This window comes from Phoenix dactylifera, chromosome 15 (assembly GCF_051530095.1).
Source record: "Phoenix dactylifera cultivar Ajwa chromosome 15, Ajwa_hap1_PhDact_Kaust_v1.1, whole genome shotgun sequence".
Classification (NCBI taxonomy): Eukaryota; Viridiplantae; Streptophyta; class Magnoliopsida; order Arecales; family Arecaceae; genus Phoenix; species Phoenix dactylifera.
In genome coordinates, this window is record NC_143204.1 from 17,395,795 (window position 1) to 17,414,709 (window position 18,915).

Here is an 18,915-nt window from a genome sequence, read left to right on the forward strand (position 1 = left end):
CTCACGAACCGGTTGAGTACTCCCCGACGGATGAGTGCTTCTATCTCGTCCCGAAGCTGGAAGCAGTCCTCCGTGTCGTGCCCACGGTCCCGATGGAAGCGACAGTACTTCCTGGGATTACGGGGAACTCCCGTGTCTCGCATAGGAGGCGGGGGTCGGAAGAAGTCCTGACCCTCGATTTCCATCAGGATCTCGGCCCAGGGAGCATTGACTGGCGTGTAGTTCTCGTACCTCCCCGTGTACGTCCGAGGCCGTGGTAGAGACCTCGGTCGAGGAGGGGTCCTCTGCTGAGGTCGTCCCTGCTGCCGGGGCGGGCTCCTCAGCCGGGGGAGATTCTTCTCTCGACGGGGAGATCGACTCCTTTGTCGGCCGCGTTCCTCGCGGCGTTTCTTCTGCCTCTTTGAGGCGGGCTCAATTGCTCCCCGCCTGGAGGCGACCGCCTCCTCGGCCTTGGCGTACTTCCGGGCTCGGGCCAGCATCTCGGTGAAGTCGGCCGGGAAGCTCTTCTCGATGGAGAAGAGGAATCGGTAGGAGCGAACCCCAGTCTTCAAAGCCGACATGGCTATTGACTGGTCCAGGTAAAGCGGTCCAGGTACTCCTTAAGGGATTCCCCCTCCTTCTGTTTGATGTCCAAGAGGGAATCTGACGTCCGTCGTTGGCGTTGGCTGGCAGCAAAATTAGTGGCGAACTGCCTGCCGAGTTGCTCAAAAGAGGATACCGTGTTCGACTTCAGTCCAGAGAACCAAAGCCGAGCGGTCCCTCGGAGGGTTGCTAGGAAGGCCTTGCAAAGTATGGCCTCCGAGGACCCTTGTAGGGCCATGAGGGCCCGATAGCTCTCCAAGTGGTCGAGAGGATCGGTGATTCCGCTGTAGGGCTCCACCTGAGGCATTTTGAACCTCGCGGGAACCGGCTCGTCCTCGATCTGGCGGAAAAAGGGGGACTTGGTAGTGAACTCAAAGTCTCCCTCTTGCCTCGCCTTCTTGCTGTGGAGCGCCGCAATCTGGCGCTCCAGATGCTCAACTTTTCGGTCGAGCTCCCCCGCCCGCGGAATTGTTGCCGTGATCTGCGCCGGTTCGCGGTGGTCTGGGGCTGACTCAGCCTCAGAAGGCTGGGGTCTTCTGTTGAAATCTTCCCCCGGTAGCTCCCTCCGGGGAGAAGTCCGTTCTTCGTTGTTGGCTCTGGAGGAGCCACGCAGATTTTGGCTTGAGAAGACCGGGCCGTTGGTGGGACACTCCGGCGGGACCTGAGTCCGCGGGGGGAGCGTTGGTAAAGCTTCCTCGCGTCGTAGGCCCTGAACGGCGGCGGCCAGGGCCTGGACTTGCTGTACCAAGGCATTGAACTGTTCCGGCTGGACCTGAGGAACTGGGTCAGCCGGAGTTGGAGAATTCTGGACGGAGCGTCCAGGACTTTGCGGGGGACACCGGGAGATGTTGGAGGCTCTCTTACTTCTCAACTTCATGATCGCTACTCGGTCCCTTCCTCTAGCGCCAACTGTTGCTGGAAATTGGACCCGGGGGCAATCTTCGGTCGAGGAGAGGGAGCAGCGGGAGGTCACCACGGCGGGGCGGCGACCGGTCGGCGGGCGGCGTCCTCCGTCTGGGGTGGTCGGAGAGAGGGAGCAGCAGGTCCTCACGGTGGGGCGGCGATCCGTCGGCGGGCGGCGTCCTCCGTCTGGGGTGCCTGCAGACAAGCCGGTGGCCGGGTTTTCCGGCGCCGGCCCTCCGACGTTCAAGTCAGGGAGGGTGCAAATAGTGTAGAGAGGAGAAGAATAGTGTTTGTAGGGTGCGTAATTCCCCCCCCCCCCCCCCACGCCCCACCTGAGGGGCCAAGGCTCCCTTTTATAGGCGGGGGTCGGTTTACCTGTGGTGTAACGGGGCGAGGCCGTAGTACGGCTCGGCATGTTGTTCAGGTCGGCGCACGATCAGGTGAATCATTGCATTGATGTCGGCAGTGAGGTCGTCGTACGACCTAGGCTTGCACGCTACCAGACGAATTATTGCATTGGTGTCGGAGGTATGGCCGAGATCAGAGACTTATCATGGTTGACTAGACTCTGCTGGACTAACTTGCCGTGGAGAGCTGAGAGTCCGTAGATGACAGGAGCCATGCGCATTAAATGTGGAGTAAGCCGGAGATCCGCATTAATTGTGGAGTAAGCCGGAGATCCGCATTAATTGTGGAGTAAGCCGGAGATCCGCATTAATTGTTGAGTGAACTGGAGGTTTACAGTAGCCATGCGCAATAAATGCCGGGGGGGGCGTCAGAGTATGGTCCTCGGCCGGACCTCAGAGGGGCATGGCCGTAGTAGGTGGCTGATAAACGTAGACTTTGAACATCAGGATTTTCCTAGGTCGGAGGTCTCGAGGTCGGATGTCTTGAGGTCGGGCGTTCCGAGGTCGGACGCCGACTTCGGCTGTCCAGGGTCGGCGATTGTGCGGCTTCTCGGGGGCATTCGTGTCATTGGGGGGGAAAAGTCTTATTCCCCCAACAGGTGTAAACGCCAACTAATTTGGTACTGTGAATAGAGCGGCAGAGGATAAAGTCCACAATAATACCATAGATGGAGGAGAGGAAAAATGCCCACCTTGCCTATTCTTTCCAAGCCCAACTATGGAAACGACATATAGATGATCCGTTGATCTACTGGCTACTCTTCTAAAATATCATAAAAATATATTGTAGCATAAATATAACAATCCAACTGGTAGCCGTGAGCGAGCACTATATGGACTAGATGTGATGAAACTAGAGCAGGTTAACCTCACGTGACTCTTGCTAAACTGAAGAGAGTTCGATCATGATAAATTTCACCAAATATAGAGATAGACCGAAGGAGAGTTCGACCAATAGCAGGTCAAAAGCCTAGATCAATTACAATTTGTGAGAGTAGATCGAGGCAATTAAAATGGTCTTAGGGATAATTATCGAGTCAACAGTTACAGAGTAACCGCATCGACGAACATGCATAGTGGAGGATAACTGATGTTGGTTAGTAAAGGTTAAACATAAGAACAACCGTTAGAATATACCATTATTATTTGTTAGTATAAATAGTAAAATTAGACTTTGTAATATAGATATTTTGACTTTTTAACAATCAATTCAATCAAGTTACCTTCATTTTTATCTTAGCCCTTTATCCTAGAAGTCGGCGTAACTCAAAATTTCTACCATATCCCATCTACACCTCTACTCATTTCTATATCCTTTGAATGGTGATATAATGATGATGAAAGCCTTTAAAAGTTAAGGTACCTAGATCTATGTTACTCTCTCCTCATTTAACCTTTTTTTTTTTGTTAGCCTAACACCGGTGGTAGGCCGGATTGAAAGCTAATTATTAGATGATAATTGGTTGCATTAAGCTAGGTAATGATCTATCTAATCTAGCCTACTATCAATTTAAGACTCTTTGCTCCATATGTATCCACTGATTGACCCACATGGCCATATTTAAATCGTAACCTACTTTAATCTATAAGGCTTAATCCTTGACCAATCTAATTTGATCCATCCAATTAAATCTTTTTCTTCAAGATAAATTGAACATTAGAAATTTTGAAAAAATAATAATCACAAAAGATATCTTTATCCGAATTAATGATTTATTTGGGCTATTTAGTCTCAAACTAAATATAACTTTTGTCCTCACGATTGGAACTAGAGAGATATAGGCATTTCTTTTTTTTAAAAAAAAAAAAAACTTTGCCAACTAGGGTATTTGGAGATTGATAATTAGCTAATTGCTCCACAATTGGGCAAAAATGCTGAGCTTCAAAAAGTAGATTTCATAAGCCCTGAGATTGAGGTAGGATCTTCAAATTATTCTGGAGGTCATATTGGACTATATTTGGATTTAGACAAATCTACACATGAAGAGCTTGTAACTGAGACGATACATATGTATATAACAATTTATTTTCATTATTAAAAATCAAACAGCTACCCACTTTGTTATGATACATTCGCATCTTTGTCATTGGATCTGATTACTTGCAACCAAACATGATCACGTAGAAAAAATTAAAAGAAAAATGCATGAGTTTGGACGATCTTTTACCATTTTTGTATCATTATTTCTTCTTGTTTCGTTCTTCTTGAGATAGCACTTCGAATACAACAAATTAATTTAAAATAATTTATAAATACAATAAAATAACTTATTAAACATTCAACTATTGCTCAAAACGTTGTGTTTAATATTATATACGGGTAGATTTTTAATTGAATTTCCGTTTGGGCTTGCGTCTAATATTTTGATTTTTTTTTTTTTTTTTTTTTTTTTTTTTTTTTGAGATGTAGCCAAACCGGAGTTGAACAAGACCAGTCGCCACCTCTGATCCCAAGTCAAATCGATTTTTTTTATTATTTTTTTGAAAATAAAGGCACACAAATCTCGTAGCAGGCCGGCCCGTTTTCAAACTCCAATGCAGTGAGTGGGAAAATAAAGGCAATATTAGCTCAACCCACACAAATCTATTCACAGGCCGGCCCGTTTCCAATCTCAATAAGCGTTAGAATTTGATCACCTCGACGAGATGCCATCCAAGACGTGGAAGGTTTGCTAGGACGCATAATTCCGCACGACTCCGGTCCCCCGCAAGCTAATCCGTCCGTTTAAAACTCGGACGTCAAGTCCACCCGTCATAGCGATAGAGATGACTCCCTAACTGGACGAACATGATTTCATGACGCTCCAATTCGGACGGCAGATCGAATCCCGCATAGATATTTCTATGCTAGCGGATGGAAGATAGCCTGCAAGGAAACCGCCAAGCGAGGTGACGTAAGCAATGACGTCAATCAGCATAGCGGTTCGACTACCGACTTAGCAGGCAAGACCAATAGCGGCCTCACACGTGAACGCATCTAAGCGCGTTGAAACTAGCACCGCTTATATCTGGCCGTCCATCCTTTCCCATGGTCGATAAATACCGGTCCATTCTTTTCATCTCCTCTGCAAGGTGCTCGTCATTTTGAGCGTAGCCGGCGAAATTTCCCTCGTTCTTCTGGCTGGATGTTGTTCTTCGTCTTCGGTTTCTCCGTCCGTTTTCTTTGCCGATCCGATCTAAGACCTCATAGATCTTTAGCTGGTGCTTTTAGTTTACTTTTCTTTTGATTTCTCGGTCCATCTTCGATTAGGCTTTAGATCTGTGGATCATCTTTTACTGTTCGAACGATCTCTGATTCTATGGTTCTTTCTGTGAATATGATAAATTTTTTCGCTTATTTTCTGTTATAAAAAACAAAACTTAAGTATTCTCTAACCAGTTGGAATCGCCTAGATGAATCCTTTTCCTTTCCTTCTGCTCTGTTTCGGAAAGATGTTGAGAGATTATGTTTCGGCATATTTAATAGGATAATTTGTTTCAAGATATCGATAAATTCGCTGATTGTTTTGATTTGCTTGCGGATCTTCGGTTTTGTAGCCTTTTTTTCAACTTCTCTCTTTTTCAAAGCATACCCTTTCCAAGTTTTCTCATCTCTTCTTGATACTTCTCTGGATCTATAAGAATATTTCTGACTTTTTCATAATTTTTCTGTCGATCGGAGATATAGGCTCTGTCGTTCTTCTTCTAATTTTTCTTTTGGAAATTTAAGCAATTGTTTATGATTTTCGCTTTACACTTTTTTCGTTTTGTTATACCTATGATTTTTTGAGGCCGGCACAGCTTGTTTATGTGTTGGTAGTCTATTTCTATGAGGTATTTTGCAGCTGGTTTTCTGTTGATGGAAAAGGCTTTGGGCCCTGGAAGGTTCCATCTTTGTTCTTGTTTCAGATCTACGGGCGTCGGATTTTTTTCCTGATCTGTGCTGATCGGGCTTGCGCGATCGTCGTGATCCTCTTCGACTTCTGTTCCTTCAATCGGATGTAAAAGATGAGGTTGTTAATCGATGGATCTCACCTGATATCTCTTATTTTGAGAAATTGGAATGGGAGATGTCATGGGTTGGGTTTCTCTCTCTGATGTAGAGCAAAGGGAAGCCAGGGAGATCCATGGATGGGGGGAAGGTAAGGGGTGTTTGGGGGAGAAAAGAACTCTTGGATCCTATCTTGTTGTTACACAGACCTTTGCCATGTTGGGTGCGCTCGCATGGCAGGTCACAGAACGCTAATAAAATTTTTATTTTTGTTGTGTTGCTGGGGGAGATCGCACAGGGGTGGTCTTTTTCCCTGGGTTCTCCCCCTTCTGGCTTCTTCTCTTCTTTTTTTCCTCTCTGTTTTTTAAGCTTTTATTTGCCCCCAACTACTTCGATCGCTTATACACCTATAAGCAGTCGTCGACTTGTGATAAAGAGAGCCTAAAGGGATCTCCTCTCGTGGCCATCATCAACCCCCAAACAATGAGGTACAACTGCACCAATGCTTCCTATCCATTAAATTTAAGTTCTTAGAGGAAAAATGGTTTATGGAATTTATTTCACTCATTAATTTATTTCAGCCAATTTTATTGGTCGTTCGCAAGCATCTTTAAATCCATGAATATGAAGGCACAATTGCTGCAATTCTGAATATCCGTTATTTTTGTGTTCATTTCATTCCAATTTTTTATTCTTGGCGGTTTATTCAGTACTCAACCTTGAAGTATCGAACAAATTATGACGTTCTTGTATCATGCGATTCTTCCTCCAATTAATTTAATATGATGCGGACTAATATAGACCATGCAATTGTTTTATTTTGTCATGGTTCCAGTGAGATGTTTGCTTCCAGTTTATGTGCGAAATTCGGCTCTATTTGCTTGTTAATTTGCATATACACGAGTTTTATAGTGATCTTTATTGTGCTCTAAACGAGCCTGTGACTTTGGGGTTTCTTGTTAATATGTTCTTTTATGATATCTATGGGATCACTTGCATTCTGCAGTTGTCTCTCTTATGTAACATTGTCCTCTTATCGGAGGCGATTGTGTTTTGAGTCTGTTCCTAGGTGAGGGTTTCTCTTTGCTATTGTTATGTTGTGGTCGTTGGATTTCTCTGCATCAGTTCGAAGGCAATTCAAGCTCGAAAGCAGGAAGACTGTGTGGAGTTGAAAGCACTGGACTGGGGAAGATCTGCGGAATATCTTGGATGATCCAATTTTTTATCTTTGCAATTGTGACATGCATTTATCAAAATGTTCTATCCGATGTTGCTACGAGTGGCTTGCAATCGTCATTATTGAGGACATTATGGCTGGTCGGGCAAGTAATCGCGAGGCATCATCCTTGTAGAATGGTAATCAACTCTTAAGTTTTAACTACCGAATTTTAGAAGCTTTCTACGTGTATTTATTACTGACTACAGTTAATTTTCGCTGAGTTGTTTTTATGGTCTTGGTTTGATTGAAGCTTGTCGATTTTTTTTCTTGTTTATCTCTGCATCGGAAGTACCATAGCAGCGGCATCATATCCATTGGTGCTAAATGTTCTAGTACTTGTTTTTTCTTTTTTGGGTGAGAAGTACTTGGTTTTTTTGGTGTGGTCTTTTACGGCTTAATCTTATAATGTGAATATGAATAGTTTTACTGCCTAGATTTACCCCGAATTCTATTTATATTCGGGGTGGGTATTTGAAGTGACCTACCTGTCCTTCGCATTTGTCTGTGGTTGAAGCTGGCAGGAAGCCGAGCCGACTGTTGTAGGGCAAATCTAAAGCAAACAAGGCTGCTCGTTTCGGAGACTCGTGGTAATGGGGCCGTTGGTCGAGGCGAGGAGAGGTGCGCAACTGAGGTCGGGTTGGGTTAAATTGTAAAAATTAATTTTGTATATAAATTAATTAAGTAAAAAATATGTAAGTAAATTTATGGATGCAAGGTAAATGTTATAGCTGGGAAGAAAAAAATATTGCTTGCAGAAAGTGAAGTATTTTTGGAATAAAAAAATAAATAAATTGAAATTAGTAATTAAAACTATAGTTTATTGTTTATTTTATGTGATAACTTTTGTTAGTTCGGTGGGATGCTTTTTAAATTGTTGTAGTTTTGGGGTGGGGTTTAGCTTGGGCAATTCTCATCGTTCGCTCCCATGCCAGATCGGATGTTTGGCATATAAGGAGATGAAACGGAAATTAGATTTCGGCCTCTAGCCCTGGGTAGTGGGATGGAGTAGATTGCCGCCTGGTGTTTGGGGAATAAATTTGAACCGGCTACTAGATTTATCTTCTTTGCACGGCAGTAGAGCTTTAAATGGTGAGTATGGGCACGGCAAATGTTGGGGTTTTTTTTATTTTTAATTTAGTGGGGGTGTGGGGTGCATGCTTGCGTCTTGGCTTGTGCTGGTAGCTGCGAAACACGTGGTAAAGTTGAGTTTGGTAGAACTCGATGAGAAATATTTAAGGACGTTTTATGTGCAAGACGAACGTTGATGTAAGATCTGGATGGTGTGGTACCGGCGTTTTATTTTTTCCGGCTTATGCCTCCGTTTGTAAGGTGCCGGTGTCGGCTTTATTTTTTTTTTTTTTTGGTTAACTATTTTTGATGGATGATTTCGGGATTAGGCTACTTTTGGCGAGGTCGGGCCGTTAAAGTCAATTTTATATAATACAACCATTTTCGTAGTACGGAGGGGGAAGTAACGTAATAGAGTGAAATAATCTATGAATGTTTTTCATCAAGTTTTGAATATCTACCATCGGGGAATTAAATAGTTGTTTTAAAGGAATTGCTGTTAATAAATGGTTTGAGTGGTTTTTATTTTTTAGTTCGGCGACCTTAATTTTTCAGATGCTGGTAACAATTTTGTCCTAGGGAGGCCTATAATGAGGCTGTGATTGGGTATTTGTTTTTTTTTCCCTTCAATTTTGGAGGACGTAGATTTGGGGATATGCTAACATAAATGTTTGTTTTTTTCTTGGCGTGTGTTGGGGAAGTGAGGTAAAAAAAAAAAAAATAAAAAAATCGATTGGATTATGGTTGGTTTGCTTGGCAAAGCATTTAAGAACGTGTATGTAATTTTGATAACGGAAGTGAATTAAATATATTTCACGGGCTGGTACTGTATTTGTACGTTTGTAAGCGTAGTACCTTAGCTGTGGTATATCTTCGTGTTTTGAGTGGTTATTTTGCTACTTGTGGATCTTTAAGCTCTTTAAATGGTAAGAGCGCTCGAAGTTTTGAAGGTTGTCGAACTTTCAAAAGCTCGAGAGGATGGTGGTTCGAATCCACCAAGATCCTTTTTGCTGCTGGTGGTGGTTTGTCTCGCACCCTTTTTGTTAGCTTTGGCGAGGAATTTATGTTTTATTTTTTTGTGCGGAGGCTAATGAATTGTCATTACAATATAATTGGTGGTTGCATGCTTCTGATATCTAAAAATGTGGTGAGCCTGTAAAAAATAATGACTTCGAAGTGTAATGTCTGGGAAAAATGGACTCTTTTGGTGTAAACTATTATCAGTTTAACTTACATTTGAATTTTGTGAAGAGCCAGAGACGAGATTTTTTTGTAAAAACAAATAAAGCTAGTTTCTTTCATTTTAAATTTTCTGCTTATGTTTAAAATGTAATAAACAAATTCATACGAAGTAGTTATATGATCTTCTTGTTAATAACTAACATGCTAAATTGCTGCGTCTTCAAATATAATAGAATCATTCATGCAAAGTAGTTACATAATCTTTATAGTCAAACAACAAATTCACTAAAATTTATATCTAAAGAAAAGTAATGTTTGACCGTCTAATGGTTTTTAGGTGCTAGTTGGAACATATGTTTAATTGGCCACCAAAGAGGTAAGTGACCTGCCCGAGTAGATGTGCTTGGCCGGGCCGGGTAGGCAATTCAACTTTCATATTGAGTTTGAAATTTATTTGATTTTAATCTTAAAGTAGGCTCTGGGATTTTACCAGTAACTATAGGTGCTGTCACTACTAAATAAAATCTCAATAGCAATATCACATGTAATAATTTATTTATGAAAATTTTAGATATGTTTGGACATGAAGACCATAAGATATTTTTTGGCAAAAAGAATCGAAAATGGGCTGTTTCTAAGTGTCCCGCTTTAGTGTCAGCCCAAGACCAAGAAAAGTGTAATTCCTAGGTTGATTTCGTGTGAGGGGCTAGAAATTCAGATGGGGTTGACATTAAAATATATTAACAAATTTCAAAGTACAAAATGGTATACGTACACGCATAATTATGGATAACTTCTACCTTTATAAACTATTTATTCTTTCATTGCAATATTAGTATATAAAATAATTCCGTGTTATCTTTAAACAAAAACTAGAAAGAATAATTATATGTTGGGTAGGGTTTAGAAAGTTTTTTAAATTATTTAAAATAATACAATTTTCATTATTGGAAAAGAAAATGAAGGGTTTTTTTTTTAATTTTCTAAGTGAAATACTTATTTTTTTTGATAAAATTGATTATTAGATATCACAAGTTGGTTCTATTATACGTTACCAGTTTTAGATTGCATCTTGCCGGCTGGGAGGCATCCTGATGTGACGGTTTGGTGGTTTTATTCTTCATATGTTACTTTAGAACTGAGTTTTTATTAGGTCAGATGCCTGTTTGGTTGTCCCTCTCCCCGAATTTCTGGACCAGCGAGCCCTTTAGGTCTAGGTTTAACAATATTGTTGGTTTTGTCCTCATTAGAAATTGCAAAAACACAGTTTTTTCATTAATGTTTTGTAATTGATATTATGTATATATTCTACTCTTACCCCTCTCACTTTTAATCATAGTTGTACAAAATGTTTTTTATTTTTAAAGCAGTTTTAAGTCGCATACTTCTATTTTTCAATATTTTTAATTACAATAGATTAAAAATAAATTATAAATTATTTATTTTTAAAATAAATTTAATATATAATACAGAAAATATAAAATTTATTGGTATTTTTAATTATTGTAAATAGTAAAATTTTAAAAGATATCTAAAATTTCATCAAGTTTTTTTTTGGGGGGGATGATATCATAATTTTCTATCTAGGAAAGAGGGCACAGATTCAATTGCGATTGAAACTAGTCCTTGAAGGATGGAGAGTAAAGGTTAGCCCCTCTTAATTTTAAAAAAAGAAAAAAATAAAATTATGTTTGACTAATTATATTTAATTTTTTTTTTGCATGAATATCTTTTTAAAAATTTAAATTTGTGTAAATACCTTCTTAAATTTTATATTTATTTTTATACGCTTATAAAATATTATTTTTACACAAATATTCCTAATTTGACAATTTTTCTAACACCATTAATAAAAATCATATTTATTTTAATTAAAAATAAAATAAAATTTTAAAATTATTTTTTATTCTTTTTTGCAACTGCCATCTCTTTTTTTTGCACATATACCTATTAATAATATTTTAGTCATTTTAATTTGAAATCATTAATTTTTTAACGATGTTAGATGGCGCCATGTACAAAAATAAAGATTAAAAAAATAAAAATAAAATAAGTATTTTACTAGAGTATACATGTAAATATTAATTTTGTAAAAATATTTATGTAAAATTCGATATTTAGGAAGATATTTATGTAAAAAATTATATTTTAAAAAAAAAGTTCAAGGGCTTTCACTGAATCTTGGCAGCTCAATCTGGTTCTCACCAGGTAAGTTACACTTCTGCGTGACTATGACCATGCTTATAATCATGCAATGCACATCTTTATTTTTCAAAGGAATGAACGACTGTGACTGCATCAAATGATAAATTTTGTAGTATCTATAGTTTAAAATCAAAGCCATTTATACATTCCTTCGATCACATCCATCCACATAAAGTACTCAAACAACTCCAATCATGTAGCAAGACCATAAGTGTGTAGACTGTGATAATGCACGTAACATACTTAAGTAGGATAAACTTATGTCGACCAGTAATTGCTCCTATGGTGAATATTAGGCCATGCAAAACTAGTGAGATAAGCAAAGTTATTGTATCAGAACTAAACCGGTGGTTTCTGGACTGGAAGAACGGTGAACCTGTAATTGGATTGGATTGCATCCAACTAGATGGAGACCAATTGGCCCAATGGGCTTCAGCCCAGGCTATTGGTTGGAACTGTAATATCCGGTTTCAGCCCATGGCCGAAGAAGAGACCGAGACGGGATCGCAACGCGATCTCCTGGTCTTCTTCCTCCGGGTAACGGAGGCGAGACTGGACCGGGGATGCCGCGGCCTCTTGAATGGCCTCCGATCCCGCTTAACCACCGCGAGCATCACGGCGGTGAACGAGCCACGGCCAATTCGAAGATCGCCTATTAAAAAAAAAGAAGAAAAAGAAAGAACCTCGAAAGGCTCACCAGGCCGGGACCCCCTCCCGTCACGGTTTCTCTTTCCCCATCTTCCTTCAGGGTTAGGGTTTCCTGAACCCACGTCGGTGCCGCCGGAGATGGTGCTCGCAGCTTCCCCGGAGCTAGGTAAGGCGCTGATCATGTTATTTTTCCTGCTTTCCTCTCCCCTGTTTCTGAAATGAAACAGCGGAGGGACTCCACGGCTCTCGGGCGGGGGCTGCAGTCGAGCCAGAGTCCCGTCCCCTTCTTTCTCTTCGGTGGGGCAAAGGGCCTCGGTGAAGGGAAGAAGGGAGACGGAAAGAAAAGAAGAAAAAGGAGCAAAGAAGGAAAGATATAAAGAAAGAGAGAGAAGAGGGGACTCACCCGCGTGCGGCCGCGAGTGTCGCCAGCGTCGCGAGGAGGGGCCACGGACGTCGTGGGAGCCGCCGGCCGTGGCCCGGCCCCTCCCGAGCTCGCCCTCCTCCCTTCGTGGGAGAAGAAAGAAGAAGAAAGAGGGGGAGGAGAAGAAGTCGGGAGAAGAGAAGAGGAGGAGAAGGAAAAAAAAAAGAAAGAAGAAAGAAATGGGGAAGTTTCGGGAAGAAACAGAGAAGAGAAGAAAAGAAGATAAAAGAAGAAGAAGAAGAAGAAGAAGAAGAAGGGAAGAAGAAGAAAAGAAGAAAAGAAGAGAAAGGAGAAGAAGAGGAGAGGAGAAAACGGGGGGGATCGGGAATGGTGAAGGAGAAGAGAATAAAGAAGGGGCAAAGTTCTGGAAGGGAGGAGAGAAGAAAAAGAAAAAGGAAAAGAAGAAAAAGAAAAGGGAAGAGAAGAAAAGAAAAGAAGAAAAAGAAAAAGAAAAGGAAAGAGAAGAAAATAAAAAAAAAGAAAAGAAAAAGAAAAGAAAAGAAAAAAATAATATAATAAATAATTAAGATAATAAATAATATATATTTTCAAAAATAAAATAAATAATAAAATAAATAAATAAAAATGAAAAATGATAAGCGAGTAGCAAATAATTTGTTTTCTATAATGTTGATGGGTACAGTGAAGTTGTCATCAGATCTAAGGATTTGTAAGCGAACCGAGGTAAGTAACTCTACTACAATCTTATTGATTTCAAATCATTGTTTAATTATAAGTACAAAATTATGAAATTATATTTAAAATTTGAATCAAGCATATGATTGTATGTGATTCATAAATTTGATTGGGTATGAATTATGATTATGATAGATTGCATAGAAATAAGATTTGTGGCATGATCATGGATTTTATAAATTACGATGCCATTTGTCATTTTTCAACCTATTATGAAAGTATGATTTATGAAAAAGAATAATGAATTATGAACTCTTAGATTGCTATGTACGACTCTTACCAGCGGATTATAATAGCTTGGCATACGGCCCTCGCCAGTAGGTTGTAATAGCTCGGCATACGCCAGCGAGTTATAGTAGCACGACATATAACCCTCGCCAGTAGGTTATAATAGCTTGGTGTAGACCCTGCCAATGGAGAATAATAGTTGGCAAAGATTATGGCCCTAGCCAGCGGGTTATAATAGCTTGGCATATGGCCCTCGCTAGCGGGTTATAATAGCTTGGTGTAGACCCTGCTAACGAGGAGTAATATTTGGCAAAGATTATGGCCCTCGTCAGCGGATTATAATAGCTCGGCATATGGCTCTGCCAACGGATAATAGTAGTTGGTAAAAATTGCGACCCTGTTATGGGTAATAATAGTGACCATAGCTGCACTACCATTTGAGAATACGGATTTCAAAGTATGAAATAATAACAATATTTCTATGATGCACGTTCATATTTATAAACTTGTATAATTGGGCATTCATTGCTTTATGAATAGTTTAAATATATATTATATAAAATGATTACTTTGCTATAGCTGCTATTTTTTAAATTAATGCACTAGCATGTAAAATATTATGCTTGATCTCGTAAGATTGTGCATGGTTACTTACTGAGCCGCAAGTTCATATCCTCTTTCTATTTTTTTTTTTATTTTAGATAAGTAAGGTTGCTAGGAGCGGGGAAGAGCAAAAGAAAATGGGATTTGAAGCATAGATACAAGATTTCATAGATGTAGCCATATTAATAAAATTGGGTTGTAATCTTGCAAACTCGAATACTTGATTTAGATGCTCTGTACCTACTTCCTATTGAATTGCAAATTGATGAAATTTTATCTTGTTACGCAGAAGAATTATAGTTATCACAGGATTCGTGTTATTGTGGGCAACTGCAACAATCCAGGACCTCACAAAATAGCTAGCCAGAAGGTATTATTTGGGTTCCTTGATCCTGTATAAGTATCCAAGATCTACCCAGTGAATAACCAATGTGGGACTAAACACACACCCGCACAGGTTCTCACATACTCCCCCTGTTCAAGCCCTGACGTCCTCGTCAGGCTAAGAGTTCAAATTTATTCAAATCTAATCACAAAACTACGATCGGTCCGTGGTCAGCCCTAATAGATATGTGCTGCAGTGTTTCCTAGTCCACATAGGTTATGTGCCGGGTCTGCTCTGATACTATTTGCAACAACCCAGGACCTCACCCAAAATGGCTAGCCGGAAGTTATTATATAGGTTCCTTGATCCTGTATAGGTACCCAAGATCTACCCAGCAAATGACCGATGTGGGACTAAACACACGCCCACATGGATCCTTACATACTCTCCCCCATTAAAGTCTTGGGTACTTATATAGGATCAAGAAACTCAAATAATACCTTTCGGCTAGCTATTTTGAGTCAGGTCTTGGATTGTTGCAAATGGTATCAGAGCCGACCCGACCCATAGCCTATGTAGACTAGGGGACACTACAGAATGGATCCATTGGGGCTGACCACGGGCCGATCATAGTGTTTATGATTAGATTTGAATAGATTTAAATCCTTAGCCTGACGAGGACGTGAAGGCTTGAATGAGGGAGTATGTGAGGACCTGTACGGACGTGTGTTTAGTCTCACATTGGTTATTCACTAGATAAATCTTAGTTACTTATAAAGGATCAAAGAATACAAATAATACCTTCCGGCTAGTCATTTGGATGAGGTCCTGAGTTGTTACAGCGACATTCTACAATAGCACTGCCGTGTCATGGGCCGGATCTGGGGCGCGAAAAATCATGTCCAGATCCGAGCCGTGGCAGGAACAAAGTTATATCAAGTGGCTGTGATGTCTTATATCACTATTAAAACACAATTGTAATATTATTACTAATTATACTAACAGAATTATATTTATATCACTCACAAGTTATTTCAAGTAGGTTGTGATGTCGTAGTAATAATAACTCTGTGGACAAAAATAATTAATCATTTTTCTAAAGATTATTCAAAATTCTCAATAAGCCCTAACTAGGCCTAAAGATTTGCAACATTTGTATAGACTCTAGCCCATCTTATTTATGTCATCATTGAACCAGTCGCACTAATACTTAGTTTTAGCTTGCATGCTTGCTTGTGGAAAAATTATTTTCTACACCACGTGCACTATGGTGCATCACGCCTATCATCTCGTTTCATTTTTGTAGGTCTCATTGATTAAGCATGGTGATTGGCCCACACAAACGAGACGAGGTAATTAGTATAGTGCACTGCCCTGTGGTACGTGTGTTGGATATAATTTTTCTTATTTATATCATCCTCAAAGGAGATGGTCCTCACCTAGCAAAATTTTTCCACAAGCTAAACTGAGCCTATATATCCATCAAATGCACGTCTGGCCGATGCAATACCAACAATCCTCCAATACTTCCTTTTAAATCCATATAAAACGAAATAAAATTCTCAATTGGTTTTTTTTTTTTTTTTGGCTCGTCTCATCATATTTTCGGCGAGATAAGAGTGCAGCGACGCGTTCCAAGGTAACGTGGAGGACGTTGCATGGATGCCGAACCCAACTAAATGCAACGCGTTACACCCAGCTTTCATTACGAATGCCGCGTGTATCAGCTTAATGGCTGCACACGTGGAGGTAGATGGTTCTTCCTACTTGCTACTGAGAGAGAGGTTTAGAAGGGGAAAAGGGTCTCAAGGGGGGGAAAGAAATCCAAAAGAGAGAGAGGGAGTAGAATGCTTCTAGGAGTCGGTAGGGTGATTGATGGAGCTCTCCGTCTGAAGTCGCCGGCAGTTGAGAATATCAAGGCCATTCGCCGGAGCCCGACGACCACCTTCTGCACGGGGGGCCGAGCAGCATCGTCTCGATCCGGCGGTGGGAGCAACATGGATAGCCAGGGGCAGCAGCAGCAGCAAGAGCCCGTAAAGACCACCGGGTAACTAATAATATATAGCTGCGAGACTACCATAATCTTGGATCATCTCTCTATCTCTCTCTCTAGCATCATCTTGATACTTATTCTTGTAACAGTAGCTCTAAGTTTCCAATAAAGGCGTTTGAGTTAATCAGTTGATCAAAATGTAGGGACAAAACAAAGAAATCTCGACCAGAAGTGATCATGTTGCATCTAGACTTCCAAATGATGCTAGGCAGCTCAAAGTTATTTTTCATCAACTTACAATGGTGGACGTAAGGGGAAAATATGATAGGAGGAAAGTTTTGGTTAGAAAATTCTGTGAGCATTCATGTGAATAAGTAAATGGACTTATTATGTAAGTGAGAGCAGAACTTATAAGACTTAATTATGTAAACTAATGGATGCACCTTCGTGTCACTTTTGTCCTTTCTCCTCTAGATAGAGTAGCACCAATGGAAACGAAAACTGACTATCCGATGAAGAAGGAGAATAGTTATAAAGATGATGATCAAATGAAGATGGAGTCAGACTTGGGAGATTGCATGGTAACATTAGTAATAACTAGATTTGAAAAGATCGAGTTTCTCTAGTCTCCCTGGCAAGTATCTATAATTTCCCATGATAGGGGCCTCTAACATTCTCCAACCAAAACGTGAGCCTTTTTTAACTCTACTCTCTCTCCCTCTCCCTCCCAAAAAAAGGAAAAAAAAATGTAGCCTGGATCCTTCATAGCTTTTCTGGACACCTAGCTGGCTAGCTTTTAAAATTTAGCCATTGAATAGTGATGAGGTCAAGGGAGATCGGCCTCCGGCCCACGCGTCCAGTGCTATGGGAGGATTTGGTGCCCTCCGACCTCATCCCCTCCAGTCTCAGACAGTGGAGGCGACTGCTTCTCCTCAAAGGTATTGTCCGCTTTGAAGGGAGTTTCATAGTCTCTTCCCAATACACGGTTTTGTCCCACAAAAGGCACCTCTGAAGAGAAAGAGGTAGCCCCCCTCCATTTAAGGACCAGGCCTATCTGCTATCTAGTTGATGTGGGACTAAGTTCGGACCCTTTATTCCCACAATATAGCCCCCCAAATGGAAAGGTATGTGACGGGGTCAAGGGCTCTCAACAAAAGCACCATTGATGAGGTCAAGGAAGATCAGCCTCCGGCCCGCGCGTCCAGTGTTACGGAAGGATCTGCCGCCATCCAACAGACCTCTCCGCTATCTAGTCGATGTGAGACTAAGTTCGGACCCTTTAATACCACAACAAATAGATTTGTATAAGAGTGATTATGATCGAGTTATACGGAACCTTTAGTCAAATGTTTCTTTGGTTAAACTTACTGAACTGGCGACTTTGATTAGCAAACTAAAAACATCAAGTAATAATCGGGATAATTTTTTTATTAATTATTTCAAAAATACATTAGAAACTTCCACCAAAAAAAAAAAACCCAATACATTGGAAACTTGTTTGTTCTTGCAGGGATGCGATGTCCCACTCTTTTGGGGAGGGTTACTCCACGCGGTCAGACGAGGAAGGATTCGGAGGAGTTTACGGAGGAAATCAGTCAATCTCAAAACCTGGAGAACATGAGAACCATCCCGGTAAGATATCCGAAAACGAATGGGATTTGGTATTTATTCGTTTCCTCTGTTACTTGGCATAGTGCTGATGGCATGAAGTGTGGGTTGTGGGAGCTTTGAATTAGCCATGGATTAAAACCAACAACAAAAAACTCTCATTCTGTTCTGCCACATGGATTATCTTACAGTATCTTATTTGACGTTGTAATCAGACAAGTAGACATGATAAGATGTGCTTTTTCCTGTTAGCTGATTCCATTACTAACTTATTGCTTTCCTTCTCTTATTTTTTCCTTTTCTAATTTTCGTGCCAAAAAGACTATGACAAGTCGCAGGGCAGCGAAGTCAAAGAGAAGGAGAAAGGTCGGAACCAAGCACAGCCGTCAGTCAAGTGAAGATTTACTGCTGAGGTTGTTTTGGTTCACTTTTCTTCAATTCCATTGGTAGTAATTAGCTCCTAGAGGAACTTTGATGTCTTCACACCTCGTTTGTTTCAAATAAGATGTTTGCCGTTTGTCTTATGTTCTATCAAGAAATCATATTTGGTTCGACCGAATTCTTATTAAGGAATTTTTGACGTTGCTAATGTTTGCTCGCCGGGGTGTATCAGTGCTTTTGTGATCCAAGCCGTAACATGTGAGTTTTTGAGTAGTTAAAGTCAGGTACTTGTATCATTCCTCTTCTTATTGAGATACCACTGTGGTGGTCGCTTAAAAATTGCCACCATCTGTCTCTCCCCTTGTTGACATTGTTTAAGCTCACTGATCTGATATCGCAGGGGTGCAAGAAGGTGACTAAATAAGCTGTGACCTGGTCAAATAATAACAACTCCCTGCAACAGGGGATTTGACCTA

At 40.7% G+C, this 18,915-nt stretch overlaps 1 protein-coding gene across 3 annotated transcripts; it reads left to right on the forward strand.

Moving 5' to 3' along the window:
- Positions 1-4,875: 4,875 nt before the first annotated feature.
- On the forward strand, positions 4,876-18,597 carry LOC120113253 (uncharacterized). Of its 3 annotated transcripts, XM_088711589.2 has the most exons (4): positions 4,934-7,218; positions 7,596-16,504; positions 17,961-18,082; positions 18,380-18,597. In XM_088711589.2, the coding sequence occupies exons 2-4, from the start codon at positions 16,305-16,307 to the stop codon at positions 18,454-18,456; spliced, it is 399 nt and encodes a 132-aa protein (XP_088567715.1). In that variant the 5' UTR covers positions 4,934-7,218; positions 7,596-16,304; the 3' UTR covers positions 18,457-18,597. The 3 variants fall into 3 exon arrangements, 1 of the variants encoding a protein (XP_088567715.1); XR_016398489.1 differs by lacking the exons at positions 17,961-18,082; positions 18,380-18,597 and having other exon boundaries at positions 4,935-7,218; positions 7,596-15,809; positions 16,076-16,309; XR_005515057.3 differs by lacking the exons at positions 17,961-18,082; positions 18,380-18,597 and having other exon boundaries at positions 4,876-7,218; positions 7,603-7,891.
- The last annotated feature ends 318 nt before the right edge of the window (positions 18,598-18,915 follow it).